General features: G+C 42.6%; 1 protein-coding gene across 2 annotated transcripts; it reads left to right on the forward strand.

Annotated features, from left to right (window-relative positions):
* patz1 (POZ/BTB and AT hook containing zinc finger 1) lies at positions 1-18354 on the forward strand. Of its 2 annotated transcripts, XM_084173408.1 has the most exons (6): positions 1-1317; positions 1498-1561; positions 2812-2983; positions 5044-5196; positions 10182-10379; positions 17814-18354. In XM_084173408.1, the coding sequence occupies exons 1-6, from the start codon at positions 107-109 to the stop codon at positions 18332-18334; spliced, it is 2319 nt and encodes a 772-aa protein (XP_084029534.1). In that variant the 5' UTR covers positions 1-106; the 3' UTR covers positions 18335-18354. The 2 variants fall into 2 exon arrangements, with proteins under 2 accessions (XP_084029534.1, XP_084029533.1); XM_084173407.1 differs by lacking the exons at positions 5044-5196; positions 10182-10379.
* The last annotated feature ends 4274 nt before the right edge of the window (positions 18355-22628 follow it).

The raw sequence follows: 22628 nt of genomic DNA on the forward strand, positions 1-22628 counted from the left end.
TGCTAAAGAGGGAAGGGTGGTCGTCGTGTGTTTTTATTTAATTTACCCCGACTATTGAGCTGTATACACTATTTGTTTCTCCACCCCTAGTCGCTAACCTAAATTGATGTTGAATGAATTCGGCATGGAGAGAATAGCGGAGCAGTCGTGGAATTCTTCATACACCTATCAGGTGAGCAATCATAGCGCGCAGATGCTACACAACCTCAACATTCAGAGGAAAGATGGAGGCAGGTTTTGCGATGTGATCTTGCGCGTTGGCGAAGAGAGCTTCCCTGCCCACAAGGCGGTACTGGCGGCGTGCAGCGAGTACTTCGAGTCCGTTTTTGGTTGTCAAACGGAGGGCGACGGGGAGGCAAAAGAACTTGAGATGCATACGATAAGCCCCAAAGTTTTTAAAGACATTTTGGACTTTGTCTACACCTCTAGGATTGTGGTACAATTGGAATGTTTCCCCGAGTTGATGACAGCTGCTAAGTTTCTGTTAATGCGTTCTGTCATCGAGATATGCCAAGAAGTAATCAAACAGTCCAATGTACAAATCCTTGTACCACCCTCTCGAGGAGGAGACGTCAGTTTGTTCCGTGCCACGGGGGGCTCTGAATTGGGTTTCAAATTAGCCGTAGACAACATGTCAAATGGGAATGGCAATAATGGGCAAACACATAATGTGGACGGAAGTCATGCCAATGACACTGTCGTGTCGGATGGTAGCCCCCAGTCCACTATGCCAGTCCTGCAGCCCGTGTCTCCATCAGAGAAGACGGGCAACCCGTTCCAAGAAGAGGGCTCTCCGGGTTCCAAGAGAGGCAGGGGGCGACCAAAGAAGGTGACAGCCATAGAGCATATACATTACAACCACAACACCTCTGACGTTAAAGAAGACATTGAGCAGCTATTTCCTTGTGGAATATGTGGCAAAGCATTTACAGAGGCTGTGCGGTTGAGAAATCACGAAGCGCAGCATGGAGCTTCCAGCCATGGCGCGAGTATCGGAGGCGGCCCTACCTTGATAACGCACTCTGGTCAGCCCGGTCTGTTGGAGAATGGCATGCCCTTGCATGGAACAGTAGATAACAGCCGTAAACGAGAGAGGACGAGACGTCACGTTGGCTGTGACATTTGTGGAAAGGTGTTCCGGGATGTATACCACCTGAACCGACACAAATTGTCTCATTCCGGGGAAAAGCCATATGCTTGCCATGTCTGTGGCCTGCGGTTCAAGCGCAAGGACAGGATGTCATACCATGTGCGGTCACACGATGGATCTGTGGGCAAACCTTACGTCTGTCAAAGCTGTGGAAAGGGGTTTTCAAGGTGAGCTATGGACAATTATTATGGTAGGTCTACATTACCAGCACTACTTCCAGGGGAATTCCCTATTCTATTCTAAGCATTCTGTGTTTGAGGGAAAATAAAGACAAATTGTCTTCTTACTCAGAATCATTTGTGTACTGTCTGCATCTGTCTCAACATGCCTATGTTTGTTTTATTCAGGCCAGACCATTTGAATGGGCACATCAAGCAGGTTCACACAACAGAGAGACCCCATAAGTGCCAGGTGAGACAATAGTAACAACTGGATTCTCTTAGGAGAGTTGATATGGATGCAATATTTGTCACAATGAATGAACAATACACTTCAAATCTGTCACTGTGGTAATTGCTTGTTTTAATGATTGAGTACGGTTACTCAATGACAACCCAAACTAATATAATAGTTTGTTTAAAACGTTTACATGCTTTGCAAGATGAACGATTTCTCTAATAATCCTGTTTACATGGACACATCTGAAATCAGGCTACCTGATGGGACTTAAATAAATGCAGAAAATCGGCAATCAAAGTAAACGTTCTACCAACGTACCATGTTATTTTTGAAAAATGTGTATGTGAAAACGATTTCAGTTTTTTAAAACTCACTTCACTAGTGCATAAGAGGGAGACTACCGGTGCTGGCACATGCACAGATCAAGTACACCGCTGGAATGCTGATTAAGCTGTTTACATGTCAGAAAACCAGGTGTTTTAATCTGCATATGCTTACTTTGATTTTGACGTTACACCGATTTTAAAGCTGCAATATGTAACTTTATGGACAACCTGACCAAATTCACATAGAAATATGTGTTATAGATTATAAGAAGCACTATATTTGTTCTATGTGCGCTATTTCTATGCTCCCCGTTCTTAAATTTAGTTTTTGCATCTTTTACTTTCGGGTTTGTACACCAGCTTCAAGCAGCTGAAAGTACTATATTTTTGGTTTTGGAAAATATATTTCACAGTGGTTTAGATACTAGAATGACTCTACATTATACTTGCTTGTTTTACATTTACATTTACATTTTAGTCATTTAGCAGACGCTCTTATCCAGAGCGACTTACAGGAGCAATTAGGGTTAAGTGCCTTGCTCAAGGGCACATCGACAGATTTTTCACCTAGTTGGCTCGGGGATTAGAACCAGCGACCTTTCGGTTACTGGCACAACGCTCTTAACCACTAAGCTACCTGCCGCCCCAATTTTTGTCACATAAACAAAAATTAAGCAAACGATTTGAATTTTGGCAACCAGGAAATGGCAGAGGGATTTTTGCGTAGTGCATCTTTAAGATAAGCAGAGTAAAGTGTTTACATGACTACTGCCATACTCGGCCTACTGCCAAAGTCAGTTAAATATGGAATTATTAGTGTGCATGTAAACATACTCATTCTTGTTGATTAGAATATGGTTGATGGTAAATGAATACTGTTTCTGTACGTAACATGTATGAGGGCATGTTCTTTACCTGTATTTTCCTCCTCTTCAGATTTGTAATGCCTCCTTTGCTACAAGAGATCGCCTGCGGTCCCACCTGGCTTGCCACGAGGACAAGATCCCGTGCCAGGTATGTGGGAAGTACCTCCGGGCTGCGTACATGACCGACCACCTCAAGAAACACAGTGAAGGACCTCACAACTACTGTAGCATATGCAACAAAGGTAACCTCAGGCCTAGTGTGCAGCATCATCTCCTCATACCTGTCAGGCTTCCATTCTATGACTGTGTCTTCTTGTTTCTTAGATTTGTATGTGTTTTCTTGTTAGCCTGCCTCTCTTCCAGCATGGTATTTCCATCTTGCCACAAGCAACAAGGATGATCTACCAATATTTTTACTATTCAAATCTAATACTGTAGTAACTACCTCAGCTGGTGCAAAGAATTTGGGTTGCTTTCTACATAAAAGCTTGTGACCTGCAATCACGGGCTATCTGCAGTTCATAGTTGTAGTGTCTGCATGGGTTGTCCACTGTTTTTCAAGTTGGTTTTGCAGCAAGGAGCACACGAGACGTAAACACATATAACAGACCCACATGAATCACAATGATACTAAGTATAAAGGTAGTACATACAGTGGGGTCTGAAATAATTTACACCCTTGGTAAAGATAAACAAAAATGACTGTATGAAATATATAATTCAAATACTGAGCTATATTGTATGCTCCAAAAATTTGGGAAATTATATTATTTTATACTAAAACAATTGCTCAGAGAAAGAGATTTTGTTTAACAAGTAATGTTTTTTTTCTCAAAAAGGTAGGGGTAAAAATGGACACCCCTGTTTTCAATACCTCACCTTGCAAGGATAACGGCACTGAGCCTTTTTCTAAAATGTTTTATGAGTTGTAGAACACACTGGGAGGGATCTTAGACCATTCCTCCATACAGAATTCTTCCAGATCCTTGATATCCTTAGTCTGCATTTATGGACTGCCCTCTTCAATTCAAACCACAGGTTTTCAATGGGTTTCACATCCATAGACTGAGATGACCATTGTAAAATGCATATTTTGTGGCCAATTAACCATTTTCTTTTTGGATTTTGATGTGTGCTTGGAGTTATGGTCTTGCTGGAAGATCCACTTGTGGCCAAGTTTCAGCCTCCTGGCAGACAACCAGGTTTTTGGCAAAAATGTCCTGGTACTGGGTAAAGTTCATGATGCCGTTGACCTTAACAAGGGCCCCAGGACCAGTGGAAGCAAAATATCCCCCTAACATGAAAGATACACCACCATATTTTACAGTAGGTATTGGGTTCTCTGAGAAAAAAAAGTATTACTTGTTAAACAAAATCTCTATCTATGAGCAATTGTATAAGTATAAAATAATATAATTTCCCAATTTTTTGGAGCATACAAAATAGCTCAGTATTTGACTGTATAAAATAAATAATTAATTCTTCCTCATCTTTATCAAGGGTGTCAATAATCTTGGACCCCACTTTACAATGCTCGTGCATCAGTTATTGGTTGGCAGCCACCATGGTTGCTTCTTGTTTGTTGTTGTCCTCGCTGAACATTCTCTTGCTGCCATTCCAATTTACTCTCTTGTACAGTCAGTATGTTAATGCAACACAGGTCTCATTAATGTAGTAAAGTAATTGATGGTTAATGATTTGTCCAAAATGGTGGTGTCAGCTGCTCCTAGCAGATAGTGCTATTGTTTTATTTGAGAAAGGCTTGATTTCATATGTTAAGGTTTCAAGACTTGTTTGTCTTACCTGATTGTGTGTACTACTGTAGATTATTTCTGCCCCCCCGTGCAGTTTGTCTGTATTGGGTTGACTTGCTTCTTTTGTCTTGATTTACCTGGCTAGACATGGTGTCATTCTTGTGGTAGGCCTAATAGCTTAGATAATAGAGAACAGGGGTTGCACATTGTTGACTCTTGCTTGAGGTTACCCTTCCTTTTGTAGGTTCACATTCTTCCTTGCCTTTTGAAGTTAGATGCACTTCATATTTATTTTTGAGGGGTTGTTACAACATCCAAAAGCTCAGCTCAGTTCAACAAAATCATATTATCATCCCTGGTACCAGCTCTTATGCTTGTCTGCATGAAAATATAAAACAGTTTCACGAAAGGTGGATGTGGGAACAATTTTTGTTGTTGTTGTCCCACAGTCATCTTTGGGTACATAACAACAGGGGGCATCCATTCTCTCCCTGCTGGATGTGTAGTGCCACTGCCCTTTTGTTCTGTGTTCTTCTCCTGGTTTCCAGGTTTCTCCACTGCATCCTACCTTAAGGTGCACGTAAAAACGCACCACGGCTCACCATTACTCCCCTCTACCGCCCCAGCACACGGTGCCTTCCCTGAGCTGCAGAACCATGGCGGCACCCCCTACCACACGGGACGCCAGTGCGCAGTGGAAGGCAAGCAGCCGCCCACCCCGCTCCGCTCCACCCTGCCCCCTAGCATATGTCTCTTTATTGCTTTGTATTGATCATAATCTGCTCTGCTGCTGCTTGTGGGGAAAACATGCTGCATCTGTCTTTAGAGCAAAAACACAAGCATACACAAACACATGCACACATAAAATATATAGGCATTCCTGCCTATGCCTGTGCAGTAATGCTAACGCCAAAGGATCCATCTGCTCTCTGTGCCTCCATCAGCTAACGGTAGGGACACTGTCTTCAGAAGAAGTGCCATACATACAAGCTGGCTGATCTGGCTGTCCTGGCTGAAATGATGTATAGGGTGGTTCTGTATTAATTAAATCACTTTCTGACTGCACCCCTTTTGATTTGAACGAAACCTTCATAACATGTTTGCCCATGATAGAGGTGGTTAGAAAGTGACTTTTCGGACCTGAATGCCGAAACATTCCGGAGATCGAGGTGTTCATAGTTGACCCATTTTGCATACCCACCCTACCATGAGACATCCATGTCTCCGTCACTGAAAAAAGATAAACGGTTGAGTTTGATATCATTTGAAAGTGTACAAACAGGGTTGTTAAACTATTTGTGCAATCTTTTTACCTTTTAATGTAAATTATCTCAAAAACGCGTAAACATATGTTGTAGCTTAGACTAGAGGTCTTCTTGGGTCCAAAAAGTTGGACCCGGACCTGAGAACAATCAGACCCGAACGGACCTAATAACAACCAGACCTAGACTCTACCCGTACCCTAACGGATTCGGATTTAGACCCGATTGGACCCAAGTGACAAAAGTTTGTTTGTCAGCCAAGTTGCTCTTCTGGTTAACTAATAGGTCTTTATATGTTGGCTAGGCCTTCTATAAGTTAATAAATTCACCTTTATTAGTGTAAAATAAATATGCTATAGCAGGGATGGGCAACGTTGATGGTGGAGGGGACCCCCCAAAAAATCAGCAAACATCATGAGGGGCCACAGTGGCTCGCAGGTCTGCTACCCACATCCATACCCACACAGAGCCGGCCCTAGCCTCTTGACAGCGTAGAGAAAATGTTAGAGTTAATTTCCTGCAATTCTACAATTTCCATGGGGTGTAGAGAAAATATTGTAGTTTTAAAGCAAATTTGCTGTAATTCTACACATTTTACCATGAGGCAGAGAGAAGATTTAGCAATTCTATATCTCATTTCCTGCAATTCTACTCATTTTGCCATGGGGTGGAGAGAAATGTTTGCAGTTTTTAATATGATATCTGAGTGACTAACAAAATCAATGGGTGTCCCCCGGTTGGTAATTTGACCATGATTACTACATTTTTAGATAGCCTATCCAACTAACTTGCTAATCTAAAGAATGTTTGCTGACATGGGCTAATTGAGTGACTGCTGATGCACAACCAAATTTTGTAATTGCACCTTGTGTATTCTAATATTCTGACTCTCAACAGTAATATATATATATATATACACACAGTACCAGTCAAAGGTTTGGACACACCTACACATTCAAGGGTTTTTCTTTATTTTTTACTATTTTCTACATTGTAGAATAATAGTGAAGACATCAAAACTATGAAATAACACATGGAATCATGTAGTAACCAAAAAAGTGTTAAACAAATAAAAATATGTTATATTTGAGATTCTTCAAATAGCCACCCTTTGCCTTGATGACAGCTTTGCACACTCTTGGCATTCTCTCAACCAGCTTCTCCTGGAATGCTTTTTCAACAGTCTTGAAGGAGTTCCCACATATGCTGAGCACTTGTTGGCTGCTTTTCCTTCACTCTGTGGTCCAATTCATCCCAAACCATCTCAATTGGGTTGAGGTCGGGTGATTGTGGAGGCCAGGTCATCTGATGCAGCACTCCGTCACTCTCCTTCTTGGTCAAATAGCCCTTACACAGCCTGGAGGTGTGTTTTGGGTCATTGTCCTGTTGAAAAACAAATTATAGTCCCACTAAGCGCAAACCAGATGGGATGGCGTATCGCTGCAGAATGCTGTGGTAGCGATGCTGGTTAAGTGTGCTGTAAAATTCTAACAAAATCACAGACCGTGTCACCAGCAAAGCACCATCACACCTCCTCCTCAATGCTTCCCGGTGGGAACCACACATGCGGAGATCATCCGTTCACCTACTCTGCGTCTCACAAAGACGGCGATTGGAACCCAAAATCTCAAATTTGGACTCATCAGACCAAAGGACAGATTTCCACCGGTCTAATGTCCATTGCTCGTGTTTCTTGGCCCAAGCAAGTCTCTTCTTCCTATTGGTGTCCTTTAGTAGTGGTTTCTTTGCAGCAATTCGACCATGAAGGCCTGATTCACACAGTCTCCTTTGAACAGTTGATGTTGAGATGTGTGTGCATTTATTTGGGCTGCAATCTGAGGTGCAGTTAACTCTAATGAACTTATCCTCTGCAGCAGAGGTAACTCTGGGTCTTCATTTCCTGTGGCGGTCCTCATGAGAGCCAGTTTCATCATAGCGCTTGATGGATTTTGCGACTGCACTTGAAGAAACTTTCAAAGTTCTTGACATTTTCCGTATTGACTGACCTTCATGTCTTAACGTAATGATGAACTGTCGTTTCTCTTTGCTTATTTGAGCTGTTCTTGTTATAATATGGGCTTGGTCTTTTACCAAATAGGGCTATCTTCTGTATACCACCCCTACCTTGTCACAACACAACTGTTTGGCTCAAACGCATTAAGAAGGAAAGAAATTCCACAAATGTACTTTTAACAAGACACACCTGTTAATTGAAATGCAGTCCAGGTGACTACCTCATGAAGCTGGTTGAGAGAATGCCAAAAGTGTGCAATGCTGTCATCAAGGCAAAGGGTGGCTACTTTAAAGAATCTCAAATATAAAATATAAATAACACTTTCACGTTTTTTGTTGTTGTTGTGGAAATTGAACCACGGGCCTACAAAAGTTGCCAATCCCTGTGCTATAGGCTATGCAGAGCCGTGGTCAGGTCCACTCTGGTCTATCACCTGTAGTTATATAGACCCGATGACAATGAAACAGGACCCAACCCGGACCCGAGGGAAACGTTAGTATTTTGGACCTGGACCTACTCAGGTCTCGGGTATTCGGTTCAGGTTGACCCGTGAAGACCTTAGACCCTATTTTACATCATCTGAGGTGTTTGTTGTGCCCGTCATTGGTTGAGACACTGCATACTTTTGAATACAGGGTGGGCTTCATTTCAATCATAGTAGAGTTCATAGAATGGACTTATCCCTTCAGACCACTGCAATTTAGCTGGTACACCATTGAAACATTAGCTTCCAATTACTACAGAAAGATGGCGGCCGGTCCACCCACTATCAAATGCCAAGTTGAATGTCTATTCTATTATGCATATTTCTATGAGTTCAATAGGTTTCCTATGGTATTGACAGTTTTTAATTTAAAACAGTGTATATTCCCACTCAATACAACATTTACTGATTTCCATCTTTGTGGTTCAATTTGAGAAAGTTGAAATGTCAATTGTATTCACATTTTAGTACATTTATCTGCCAAAAAATGACACCCAGCCTGTATTCTAGAGTATGCTGTCTCAAACGATGGTGGGCACAACAAACACCTCAGACGATTTAAAATGGGGTGCTCTTCTGTATGGCTTTATTGAGAAGAGAGGAGGAGGAAAGTGAGAAGAAGTTGAATGGGGAACTTCACGTTTTGCTTTTTACTAAACATATAGATCATGTGAATTAATCTTTTAATAAGGATAACTTTTACTCAATAGGTTAGAATCTTTATAGGCCTTGAAATAAAAAGATTACTTAATCAAGATGAAATAAAAAATGTAATTGCAGCCTTTGGCATCTTTTTTAATGGGGCACTGCCCCCCAGTGGTAAATTTTGGGACACTGCAGGTTGTCAGGGACTCAGCTCATCAATAGCTACAACAAAGAAGTGGATGTATGCCACCCCATTTTCCAAATCAAGGCTCAGACACACAGAGACTGTTAAGCTTAATAGCCTTAGTGCTACACCCATCTGTCTCTGTTCAGCATGGCAATGTGAACGCTGTCTGAAAACGCTGTTTGTTGCTTGCTGTCATCTCCATCGCCTTGTGGCCATTGGTTAAACGATGCACTAATGTTGTTGCATGTCTATTGGGTCATACAGTATTGTGCAATGTTCGTCTGGATTCACTGGAGCTTTTTTCAACTATATTATTGCCATGGCAACCAGCAGCAGCCTATGGATTTGGCTGTACAGTATGTCAGACTCTGGCAGAGAGAGAGAGCCAAAGCAGTGTAGAGAGAGAAGTTTAGATTCTGGGCAAAAATCAGTTTTCTGGTTGTAGAAATGGGGTTCCTAGTGATCACCTATCTCCAATCTAAAATCGTTGAAATGTAGCGGAATGCCAGAATTCAAAATCAATTGACCAGCTGCTTTTATTTAGAATAAAGAACTGTAGAATGTCACTGCCTTGGATGTGCCATTGTAGTGTGATTCTGATCATAACAGATTTCATAGCATCTTCATTCAGCACCATTGGTCAACTGTTTTGGCCTGATTGGCATGAGATGAGGGGCCTGTGCTGCAGACAGAACCATGTTCGAGGCTCAAGGGTTGAGTAGTAGTGTTAAAGTGAGCTGGAGGAGCTGATAAGAGCTGATAAAAAAAAAAAAATTGTATAAAGGAAATAGAAAGGAATAGCATAAAGAATAGCTGTAGACTTCATAAAGGAAAAAGTTATTTTACAGAGAAGAAATACCATTGCAAACATTCAATTCTCTAGAACAGACTAGCAGTCTGCTGGCTTGGCAAGTAATACAGGAAAAAGTTTCATTCACTGGACAAAGTAAAGCTACTAAGTGAAAGACCTAGTAAGGTCTGAATAATATTCGGACTACATTGACTGTATGGTTTCCGCTGGCCTTGTCTGTTGTCTTTGCTGTCCCCACTCTACTCTCTGTCGGTGGCTTGGTGTTTGTCTGTCGTTGGTGTAGACCTGTGCACCAGTCGCCGGCTGCTGGTCACCTTCCAAGAGGCAGAGGGTCACTGCTTTCTCCCCCAGCCCGGCCCTCCCTTCCTGGGCCTGCAGCCCGAGCTGCTCCTGGGGAAACCAGGGCCTGGGGGGGCTCCGTATTTCTGGGAATGCTCTGCCGGCCTGCCTGGGTTCCACCCCCTCCACAGGCCTCTGCCAGGTCAGTACGGGCTAGCCGGAGGGTGGGGTCTGGGCCGGGCCTGGGCGCTAACTAGGCCCACTGATTGGACGGGTAACAAGGGTTCCACTGTAAAGGGTTGGTTGGATGAGGAGATTCCAACCTCTATGGGTGCATGTGTATAAAGAGTAAAGGACATTTGGTTGACTGGATGCATGAGCAAAAGGTTTCCTGGAAATAAGCCGCTAGAAGTTTGCGGATGTGGAGACATGAGATGTCGCAGGAGTAGTTCCGATGTGGTTTTGGTATCGTGATAAAAACATGACATCTGTATCAGCCGATACAATGGCCTATTTCAGGGATGGGCAACTGGCGGCCCCCCTTTTGTAGGCCTTTTTTTTAGGAACTCACTTGGGGTCTCAACTTACTGTTGAGAGTTAAAATAGTAGAATAGCAGTTTCTCTTGTTATGTCAGTCACTGACAGTCACTTAATTAACCCATGTCAGCAATTGTTGGATTGGTAAGTTAGTCTAGCCAGCGATCTAAACTTGAAGTAATCATGGTCGAATTACCGACCGGGGAGGCCCCATTAATTTTGTTAGTCACTCAGTCAGATGTCATTAAAAAATGCAAACATTTAACTCCACCCTATGGCAAAATGTGTAGAACTGCAGGAAATTCGCTGTAAAACTGCTCATTTATTTATCTGCCCCATGGCAAAATGAGTACAATTACATGAAATGTGTTACAAAACTGAAGCATTTTCTCTACGCCCCATGGCAAAATGTGTAGAATTGCAGAAAATAAACTCTAAAATATAATTGGTTTCTCTCCGCTGTCAAGAGGGGGAGCTGCTAAAATGTTTTGCTCGCAAGGTGGGGGGAGGGAACAAAATGTCACTTAGGGCCCCCAAAAGGCTCTGACTGCATGTGTGGGTATGGATGTGGGTACGCAGCCACTGCTGCCCCCTCATGATGAGTTCAGATGTTTTGTGGGCCCCCACCTACATCAAATTTGTCCAAACCTGGCCTATTTCATGTCAGATATTCTGGGCTGATATTGTACAGTGTTCAATCAGAGCTAAACTAATCTGCCATGGCATGCTATCAATAAACACAAAAAGCTGTTGTGTAGAATTGCGTTTTTTGCCCGAAACTCACAAAGAAGAAACAGACTTTGCTCTCAATGAAAAGCATATTATCTATTGGGTAAATGAATGAAGCTGCGGAATGTCTGCTTACCGCATAATCTGAACAAACGTGCCCTCTGTTCCTATAAGTATATTATTCGCTAATGTTCAGTCCCTGGACAATAAAGTAGACGAGCTCAGGGCGAAGATCTCCTTCCAGAGAGACATCCGGGACTGTAACATACTCTGTTTTACGGAATAATGTCTCTCTCCGAATATATTGTTCCCGTCCGTTCAGCCAGCGGGGTTCTCCGTCCATCGCGCGGACAGGAAGGAAGAACTCTCCGGGAAAAGAAAAGGCGGAGGGGTTTGTTTCATGATTAACAATTCATGGTGTGAATGTGGTGACGTACAGGAACTCAAGTCCTTTTGTTCTCCCGATCTGGAATACTTCACCATCAAATGGTGACCACATTTCCTCTCAAGAAAATGTTCTTCAGTCATCGTCACTGAAGTGTATATTCCACCCCAAGCCGACACCGCGACGGCTCTCAAGGAACTACACTGGACTATGTGCAAGCTGGAAACCGCATATCCTAAGGCTGCATTTATTGTAGCTGGGGACTTAAATAAAGGAAATCTGGGGAAAACGCTACCGAAATTCTATCAACACATCTCCTGTGCTAGACACGCAACACGGACCCTGGATCATTGCTACTCTTCCTTCCGGGACGGCTAGAAGGCCCTTCCCCACCCTCCCTTCGGCAAATCAGATCACGCCTCCATTCTGCTCCTCCCAACCTATAGGCAGAAACTTAAACAGGAAGCTCCCATGATAAGGACTGTTCAACGTTGGTCTGACCAATCGGAATCTATGCTTCAAGATTGTTTTGATCACGCTGACTGGGAAATATTCTGGGTCGCCTCTGAAAATAGTATTGACGTATACACTGACTCTGTGACTGGGTTCATCAGGAAGTGCATAGAGGATGTTTTTCCCACTGTGACGATTTAGAACTTATCCACACCAAAAACCGTGGATAGATGGCAGCATTCACGCAAAACTGAAAGCCCAAACCACCACATTTAACCATGGTAAGATGTCTGGGAACATAGACGTGTACAAACAGACCAGCTACGACCTCAGTAAGGCAATCAGAGGCAAAACTACAGTACAGGGACAAAGTGGAGTCTCAATTGTAGAATAATAGTGAAGACATCAAAACTATGAAATAACACATATGGAATCATGTACAGTGGTTTGCCAAAGTATTCACCCCCCCTTGGCATTTTTTCTATTTTGTTGCCGTACAACCTGGAATTAAAATGGATTTCTTGGGGGTTTGTATCATTTGATTTACACAACATGCCTACCACTTTGAAGATGCAAAATACTTTTTTTGTGAAACAAACAAGAAATAAGACAAAAAAACTGAACTTGAGCGTGCAAAACTATTCACCCCCCCCCCCCCCCCCCCCCAAAGTCAATACTTTGTAGAGCCAGCTATTGCAGCAATTACAGCTGCAAGTCTCTTGTGGTATGTCTCTTTAAGCTTGGCACATCTAGCCACTGGGATTTTTGCCCATTCTTAAAGGCAAAACTGCTCCAGCTCCTTCAAGTTGGATGGGTTCCGCTGGTGTACAGCAATCTTTAAGTCATAGATTCTCAATTGGATTGAGGTCTGGGCTTTGACTAGGCCATTCCAAGACATTTAAATGTTTCCCCTTAAACCACTTGAGTGTTGCTTTAGCAGTATGCTTAGGGTCATTGTCCTGCTGGAAGGTGAACCTCCGTCCCAGTCTCAAATCTCTGGAAGACTGAAACCGGTTTCCCTCAAGAATTTCCCTGTATTTAGCGCCATCCATCATTCCTTCAATTCTGACCAGTTTCCCAGTCCCTGCCAATAAAAAACATTGGGATGGTGTTCTCGTAGTGATGAGAGGTGTTGGGTTTGCGCCAGACATAGCGTTTTCCTTGATGGCCAAAAAGCTAAATTTGAGTCTCATCTGACCAGAGTACCTTCTTCCATATGTTTGGGGAGTCTCCCACATGCCTTTTTGCGAACACCAAATGTGTTTGCTTATTTTATTCTTTAAGCAATTGCTTTTTTCTGGCCATGCTTCCGTAAAGCCCAGCTCTATGGAGTGTACGGCTTAAAGTGGTCCTATGGACAGTTACTCCAATCTCCGCGGTGGTGCTTTGCAGCTCCTTCAGGGTTATCTTTGGTGTCTTTGTTGCCTCTCTGATTAATGCCCTCCTTGCCTGGTCCGTTAGTTTTGGTGGGCGGCCCTCTCTTGGCAGGTTTGTTGTGGTGCCATATTCTTTCAATTTTTTAAATAATGGATTTAATGGTGCTCCGTGAGCTGTTCAAAGTTTCTGTTATTTTTTTATAACCCAACCCTGATCTGTACTTCTCCACAACTTTATCCCTGACCTGTTTGGAGAGATCCTTGGTCTTCATGGTGCCGCTTGCTTGGTGGTGCCCCTTGCTTAGTGGTGTTGCAGACTCTGGGGCCTTTCAGAACAGGTGTATATATACCGAGATCATGTGACAGATCATCTGACACTTAGATTGCACACAGGTGGACTTTATTTAACTAATTATGTGACTTCTGAAGGAAATTGGTTGCACCAGATCTTATTTAGGGGCTTCATAGCAAAGGGGGTGAATACATATGCACGCACCACTTTTTGGTTATTTTTTATTTTTTAATTTCTTGAAATAAGTTATTTTTTTCACTTCACCAATTTGGACTATTTTGTGTACAGGTTGTAATGCAACAAAATAGGAAAAACACGAAGGGGGATGAATACTTTTGCAAGGCACTGTAGTAACCAAAAATGTGTTAAACAAATCAAAATATATTTTATATTTGAGATTCTTCAAATAGCCACCCTTTGCCTTGATGACAGCTTTGCACACTCTTGGCAAACTCTCAACCAGCTTCACCTGGAATGCTTTTCCTACATATGCTGAGCACTTGTTGGCTGCTTTTCCTTCACTCTGCCGTCCGACTCATCCCAAACCATCTCAATTGGGTTGAGGTTGGGGGATTGTGGAGGCCAGGTCATCTGATGCAGCACTCCATCACTCTCCTTATTGGTAAAATAGCCCTTACACAGCCTGGAGGTGTGTTGGGTCATTGTCCTGTTGAAAACAAATGATAGTCCCACTAAGCGCAAACCAGTTGGGATGGCGTATCGCTGCAGAATGCTGTGGTAGCCACGCTGGTTAAGTGTGCCTTGAATTATAAATAAATCACGGACAGTGTCACCAGCAAAGCACCCCCACACCAAACACCTCCTCCTCCATGCTTTACGGTGGGAACTACACATGTGGAGACTACACATCTGTTCACCCACACTGCGTCTCACAAAGACATGGCGGTTGGAACCAAAAATCTCCAATTTGTACTCTAGACTATTGTCCGTTGCTCGTGTTTCTTGGCCCAAGCAGGTCTCCTCTTGTTATTGGTGACGAACTAAAGACCTTCTTCACCCGCTTCGAGTAAAACAAAATTGAGACGCGGGCCCCCAATGCTCACGAGAACTGTGTGCTCTCGTTCTCTGTGGCCGATGTAAGTATTTTAAGCGTGTTAAAGTTGCAATATGCAGAAATCACTCCGCCATTTCCTGGTTGCTAAAATTCTGCGTAGTGTAGAGAATCATTGTACCATCTAAACCACTGTGACACATATATTTTCAATAACCACAAATAATGTATTTTCAGCCATTTGAAGCTGGTGTACAAAACTGAAAGTAAAAGACGCAACAATGAAACTTAAGAACGGGAAGCATAGAAATAGCGCACATAGAACAGATCTACCGCTTCTTAGACTCTCCAGACCATCAGACTGTTAAACAGTCGCCACTAGTACCCTGCCCTGAGCCTTAGTCACTGTTCTAGCCGGCTACCACCCGGTACTCAGCCCTGCACCTTAGAGACTGCTGCCCTATATACAGTGGGGAGAACAAGTATTTGATACACTGCCGATTTTGCAGGTTTTCCTACTTACAAAGCATATAGAGGTCTGTAATTTTTATCATAGGTACACTTCAACTGTGAGAGACGGAATCTAAAACAAAAATCCAGAAAATCACATTGTATGATTTTTAAGTAATTAATTTGCATTTTATTGCATGACATAAGTATTTGATCACCTACCAACCAGTAAGAATTCCGGCTCTCACAGACCTGTTAGTTTTTCTTTAAGAAGCCCTCCTGTTCTCCACTCATTACCTGTATTAACTGCACCTGTTTGAACTTGTTACCTGTATAAAAGACACCTGTCCAAACACTCAATCAAACAGACTCCAACCTCTCCACAATGGTCAAGACCAGAGAGCTGTGTAAGGACATCAGGGATAAAACTGTAGACCTGCACAAGGCTGGGATGGGCTACAGGACAATAGGCAAGCAGCTTGGTGAGAAGGCAACAACTGTTGGCGCAATTATTAGAAAATGGAAGAAGTTCAAGATGACGGTCAATCACCCTCGGTCTGGGGCTCCATGCAAGATCTCACCTCGTGGGGCATCAATGATCAGGAGGAAGGTGAGGGATCAGCCCAGAACTACATGGCAGGACCTGGTCAATGACCTGAAGAGAGCTGGGACCACAGTCTCAAAGAAAACCATTAGTAACACACTACACCGTCATGGATTAAAATCCTGCAGCGCACGCAAGTCCCCCTGCGCATGTCCAGGCCCATCTGAAGTTTGCCAATGACCATCTGGATGATCCAGAGGAGGAATGGGAGAAGGTCATGTGGTCTGATGAGACAAAAATAGAGCTTTTTGGTCTAAACTCCACTCGCCGTGTTTGAAGGAAGAAGAAGGATGAGTACAACCCCAAGAACACCATCCCAACCATGAAGCATGGAGGTGGAAACATCATTCTTTGGGGATGCTTTTCTGCAAAGGGGACAGGACGACTGCACCGTATTGAGGGGAGGATGGATGGGGCCATGTATCGCGAGATCTTGGCCAACAACCTCCTTCCCTCAGTAAGAGCATTGAAGATGGGTCGTGGCTGGGTCTTCCAGCATGACAACGACCCGAAACACACAGCCAGGGAAACTCAGGAGTGGCTCCGTAAGAAGCATCTCAAGGTCCTGGAGTGGCCTAGTCAGTCTCCAGACCTGAACCCAATAGAAAATCTTTGGAGGGAGCTGATAGTCTGTATTGCCCAGCGACAGCCCTGAAACCTGAAGGATCTGGAGAAGGTCTGTATAGAGGAGTGGGCCAAAATCCCTGCTGCAGTGTGTGCAAACCTGGTCAAGACCTACAGGAAACGTATGATCTCTGTAATTGCAAACAAAGGTTTCTGTACCAAATATTAAGTTCTGCTTTTCTGATGTATCAAATAATTATGTCATGCAATAAAATGCAAATTAATTACTTAAAAATCATACAATGTGATTTTCTGGATTTTTGTTTTAGATTCCGTCTCTCACAGTTGAAGTGTACCTATGATAAAAATTACAGACCTCTACATGCTTTGTAAGTAGGAAAACCTGCAAAATCGGCTGTGTATCAAATACTTGTTCTCCCCACTGTACATAGTCATTGAACACTGGTCACTTAAATAATGTTTACATACTGTTTCATCCACTTTATATGTCTTTACTGTGTTCTAGTCATGGCTCATCCTACATAACTAGTTTTTTTGTATTTATCTGGATTATGTGTATATTTATTTTATTATTATTGCTAGGTATTACTGCACTGTTGGAGCTAGAAACACAAGCATTTTGCTGCAACGGCGGTAACAGGTAGCTTAGTGGTTAAGAGCATTGTGCCAGTAACCGAAAGGTCGCTGGTTCTAATCCCCGAGCCGACTAGGTGAAAAAACTGTCGATGTGCCCTTGAGCAAGGCACTTAACCCTAATTGCTCCTGTAAGTCGCTCTGGATAAGAGCGTCTGCTAAATGACTAAAATTTAAATGTAAAATGTAAAATCTACAAATCTGTGTAGGCGACCAATAAACTTTGATTTCATATGAATTACCAACATATCTTCTAAGAATTGCAGTACAATTCTACTTAAAAACAATATTATATGAATTGTTTTGTCAGGGGAGTAGATGGTTAGTACACATAGCATTAAACTGTCCTGTTCGTGTTGCAGGTGGTGTTGGTGGTGGAGAGCAGTGCTGCCTGGTGGTCTAAATAGACAGATTTTGTGTTGTGTGCGCATGGCCTAATTTTCCCGTTTTTCTTTTCTCTCCCCTTATCCTTCCCCTGTGTCCTTCCCCTCTCCCCAACCCCCACCATCTCTCCCACGCCACCATCTCTCCCTTTCCTCCCAACTTCCCCCTCCCCCAACCCCCTTTGTCTTTACCTCAGACGGGCAAGAGAATGCTGGGAAATGCCCCCATCAGGGAGAATCTGAGGGAGACGAGCCGTCGTTCAGGGAGCTGTCCAATGGCGACGAGATGAAATCCCTGCACAAGTCCGAGGGGGAGGACCTTGGGTCTCTGACGCCATTCGCCTGCAATGGAGCCTCTGCCGGTACTGGGGCCGTGCAGGGGTCGCCACCAGGTGGCGCTAAAGCCAAGACCAGCCAGGACTCGCCAGAGAAAAAGTTCCCCTGCAGCGAGTGCAACCAGACCTTCCGCACCAAATCCTACCTCAACAAGCACGTCAACAGAGTGCATCATCATGGGGTCCAGAAGAGTCTGGTGGTGGGTGCAGGGTCGGGGTCAGGTCTGGGGGAGCTGGGTCCTTCCCTGGGCTCGCCCTTCTCCCCTCAACAGAACATGTCTCTACTGGAGTCGTTTGGCTTCCAGATCGTCCAGTCAGCCTTTGCCTCGTCGCTGGTGGACTCTGAAGCAGGACATAGTGGGATGGAGCTGGGGGGGAAGTGACCCGTAGGTCTGAGGGAAAGTGAACCTAGAAATGGGGGAACGTTGCCCCTAGGTCTGTCAGCCTATCAGATGGAAGGGAATGACTACTCTTACGTTGTCTGTAGACTGTCTTTAGACTGCTTTGATGTTGATGGCATCATCTCTCACTGTTGTTGTTTATCACATTCTGTCACCTTTCTGTGTCATGGACCTTGCTATTACTATCAATATAAATGTTTTCATCTATACCATTTCAGAGCAATATATCAAATGTACATAAACATGAATCATTTTAACATTAAGCTTAAAAAAAAAAGTACACGATTTTTTTGAATCTGCTGTCTATCTTTGAAGTCTACCGTAAATCATATTTTTGTTTTTATTGTATTTGTATTGTTTATGACATAACCATCCCCTTATGATCCATTACCAAACACACGCACATATAAGAAACATATATTAGTCAATGCTGTTATTGTTATTATCATGTCTGGTCCAGGATTTTTTCTCTATCAAAATAGGGCTTAGGTGGTGGGTGTGGCAGTGGGCGTGGCCAATGGCACGGTCGCCGACCAAACATTTTAGAGGCCCTCTTGGGCGCAGAGAGAAGATGTTGCTGTTTTAAAATCTAATTTCCTGCAGTTTCACCATGCGGTGGAGATAACATTTTACAGTTTTTAAAGCTAGTTTCTTGCAATTCCACACATTTTGTCATGGTGCTGAGGGAAAAAATATATATTTTAAAGCTAATTTCCTGCATTTGTACACAATTTACCATGGCTTATCTATGTTCTTATGCTATCTGAGTGACTCAAACATTATAACAAAATCAATGGGGGCCCCATGCCATGACAATTTCTTTTTTTTTTTTTTTACATTTTAGATTATCCCTGACTGTCTAGTTTTGATTTAGATCCAAAGAGGATCTTATTGAAAAATATATAGGCCTAGGTCCATTATCTTTTCCACATACGTTTTCACTGTTTGGACATATGCTGCCCGGCCAAGACTTTTCTATGCAGAAAATACCCTGAGGTCCTAGTCATACTGGTAATCTATGGGTTAGTACGTACGTTGACTGGGTCATTTTGAAATGCTTTGTTATTATCTACATGGTTTTCACAGCTGCAGTGACACCTTCTAACCCAAGCTTTCCCCTTACTTCAGACAGAGCTACTGATGGGGAGAGGCTGCAGGTGGACCTCTAGTCCAACTCTGAATATAATAATAGAATCAGTCAATTCTACCAGTTTCTGCAGGGCAAGAATAAAACCGTATGCCTCACTATGGCTGTTACATTTGAGAATGTTTTATTCTCTTATTATGGCATTTTTAAGAAGAGATGTATTTGTTAGTCACATACTTGTTAAATCAGTTCTGGATATTCAACAGGGACCAATTTCAGGTTTGACTATTAGAAATCGTGAGAAATGTAGAATATATTTTATTAACTTATTGATTGCCCTGTCCGCTTTGTGCACAGTTTTTTTTTTAAATAAATTGATGTTTGAGATGTCAATGTGCTGTGCTGATTTTACTCTTAATTTATGCTAGATACGGGAGGCCTACTAGGGAGCGACTAAAAGAGCATGTATGCTGAAATATCTGTGTGTCTGTGTGTTTGGTGCTCTGATATGTGTGCTTTTGTCCTCCGAATGTAATCAACCAGAAGGCTTTTAGTCTGTATTGTTTGTCCGATAATTTTGCTCTGTTACTTTCAGTACATTCCTGCTTTTATTTATAGTTATATTGTGATTGTAACAAGTGTATATAACATTCATATATTCATATATATATGAAATGCGTATATATATGATAAAACCTAATGATTGATTTTAATAGTTTGTCAATTAATGGGGATCCTGTGTGTGTGTGTGTGTGTGTGTGTGTGTGTGTGTGTGTGTGTGTGTATATATAAATGTTTTTTTCCTTCCTTGCCAATGATGGAAAGAGACGTGTAGGTTTTGGTGGTGGTTGTTTGATTTGAAAGGTTTTCCTCACAGTGCACGCCCATGATCTGCTGTGTACTGTTCTGGATATAAATGTTTTTGGGGGTGAGGATGGGTCGAGAGTTTGTTCACTGGATAGTGACAGAGGTTTCGCTGTTCACTGTAGACCTGGGTTCAAAAAGTACCCGAAAAGCATTTGTTTGAGTCTGACTGGAGTGACTGATGGGTGGGTTTGCACTTTTGGGACTCTTCTATTGTGCCAGGCAACCTAAATGAAATACTATTTGAACCCAGGTCTAGTTCACTGTGCTGTTACCTGGCTCTGGTAGTGTACCCACTACCAGTTTAGTGATATGACCTATGGCTTTGATCAATCAGTCTGTTTAGGTCATATTAAGCTCTTTTTATGTCCCCACTGAATAGTGATGCTTTTCACACAGCGAATGGAGTAAAAAGCGTTTATTAAGGCCTGTTTTGTGTTATTTATTGGATAAGTGAGCGACGATGCTGTTTAGAAATATGCTCTTATATAATTGGTGGTTGTGGCAACACTTGGGATCGCCCATACATGCTAATCAAATCATCTGGTGGTATTGTTTGGTTTATCTCACCTGTTTTGGTACTTCAATTTATAGGATGTTTTTATTGATTGATTGCTTGGATACTTACCTGTGCCGTTTTCTTGTCTTATTCTGTTGGTCTGTTGCAAAGTGCCTTCCCAATACTGATTGTGCACAGCAGTGGATTTGAAATGTGAGATAAAAAAGGACCTTTCTCTCGAAATGGTCAATCATGCGCAGATTAACTTGCAATGACACTTTTGTACGCATAAACACATGCAGAAGATGTACATTTGTATATGTATGTTACCTTGGTATTTTATCTCTGTACTCTGCAAGATTGTTGAACTTAATTTTTTTTTTCAGTTACATGTTTTGTTATAAAACCTTTGGACATATTTCAATATAAGCATACTTTTCTATAGATGTCTGTTTTTGTACACTGTTTTTGAGTCTGCAATCTCTGTCTAATTGATACAGAGATGGGGATTCAATAAAGATGTATCTGAAACTGTTCCTTAGTGTGTTATTATCTTTGGTGTGTTTATTATTGTGCTAAAGTTTAGGGTGAGTTGACTTTGATTTACTCTGAGCGTGACACATCATGGTTCACTTTAGCCGTGCCACTATGACTGGATTCAAGCTTTTCATGAGGCCATAAGTAGACTGGAGGTGTGTTGGGTCATTGTCCTGTTGAAAAACAAATTATAGTCCCAGTAAGCCCAAACCAGATGGGATGGCGAATTGCTGCAGAATGCTGTGGTGGCCATGCTGGTTAAGTGTGCCTTGAATTCTAAATAAATCCCTGACAGTGTCACCAGCAAAGCACCCCCACACCATAACGCCTCATCCTCCATGCTTTACATTGGGAACTACACATGCGGAGATCATCCATTCACCCACACCGCGTCTCACAAAAAGACAGTGGTTGGAACCAAAAATCTCAAATTTCGACTCCAGACCAAAGGACACATTTCCACCGGTCTAATGTCCATTACTCGTGTTTCTTGGCCCAAGCAAGTCTCTTCTTCTTATTGGTGTCCTTTAGTAGTGGTTTCTTTGCAGCAATTCGACCATGAAGGCCTGATTCACACAGTCTCCTCTGAACAGTTGATGTTGAGATGTGTCTGTTACTTGAACTCTGTGAAGCATTTATTTGGGCTGCAATTTCTGAGGCTGGTAACTCTTATGAACTTATCCTCTGCAGCAGAGGTAACTTTGGGTCTTCCATTCCTGTGGCGGTCCTCATGAGAGCCAGTTTCATCATAACGCTTGATGGTTTTTGCGACTGCACTTGAAGAAACTTTCAAAGTTCTTGACATTTGCCATATTGACTGACCTTCATGTCTTAACGTAATGATGGACTGTCGTTTCTCTTTGCTTATTTGAGCTGTTCTTGCCAATAAATGGACTTGGTCTTTTACCAAATAGAGCTATCTTCTGTATACCCCCCTACCTTGTCACAACACAACTGATTGGCTCAAATGCATTAAGAAGGAAATAAATTCCACAAATTAACTTTTAAGAAGGCACACCTGTTAATTGAAATTTACATTTTAGTAATTTAGCAGACGCTCTTATCCAGAGCGACTTACAGGAGCAATTAGGGTTAAGTGCCTTGCTCAAGGGCACATCGACAGATTTTTCACCTAGTCGGCTTGGGGATTAGAACAAGCGACCTTTCGGTTACTGGCACAACGCTCTTAACCACTAAGCTACCTGCCGAAATGCATTCCAGGTGACTACCTCATGAAGCTGGTTGAGAGAATGCCAAGAGTGTTTCCAATGCTGTCACCAAGGCAAAGG

The sequence above is a fragment of the Coregonus lavaretus genome (assembly GCF_964263955.1).
Source record: "Coregonus lavaretus genome assembly, chromosome: 12".
Taxonomy (NCBI): domain Eukaryota; kingdom Metazoa; phylum Chordata; class Actinopteri; order Salmoniformes; family Salmonidae; genus Coregonus; species Coregonus lavaretus.

What these genes read in the sequence shown, in the direction of transcription:
- patz1 (XM_084173408.1), top strand. Translation starts at nt 107, where the DNA reads ATGTTGAATGAATTCGGCATGGAGAGAATAGCGGAGCAGTCGTGGAAT. An exon ending in CTGTAGCATATGCAACAAAG is followed by an intron (nt 2,984 to 5,043) that starts GTAACCTCAGGC and finishes CCTGGTTTCCAG; the next exon opens with GTTTCTCCACTGCATCCTAC. An exon ending in ACGCCAGTGCGCAGTGGAAG is followed by an intron (nt 5,197 to 10,181) that starts GCAAGCAGCCGC and finishes TCGTTGGTGTAG; the next exon opens with ACCTGTGCACCAGTCGCCGG.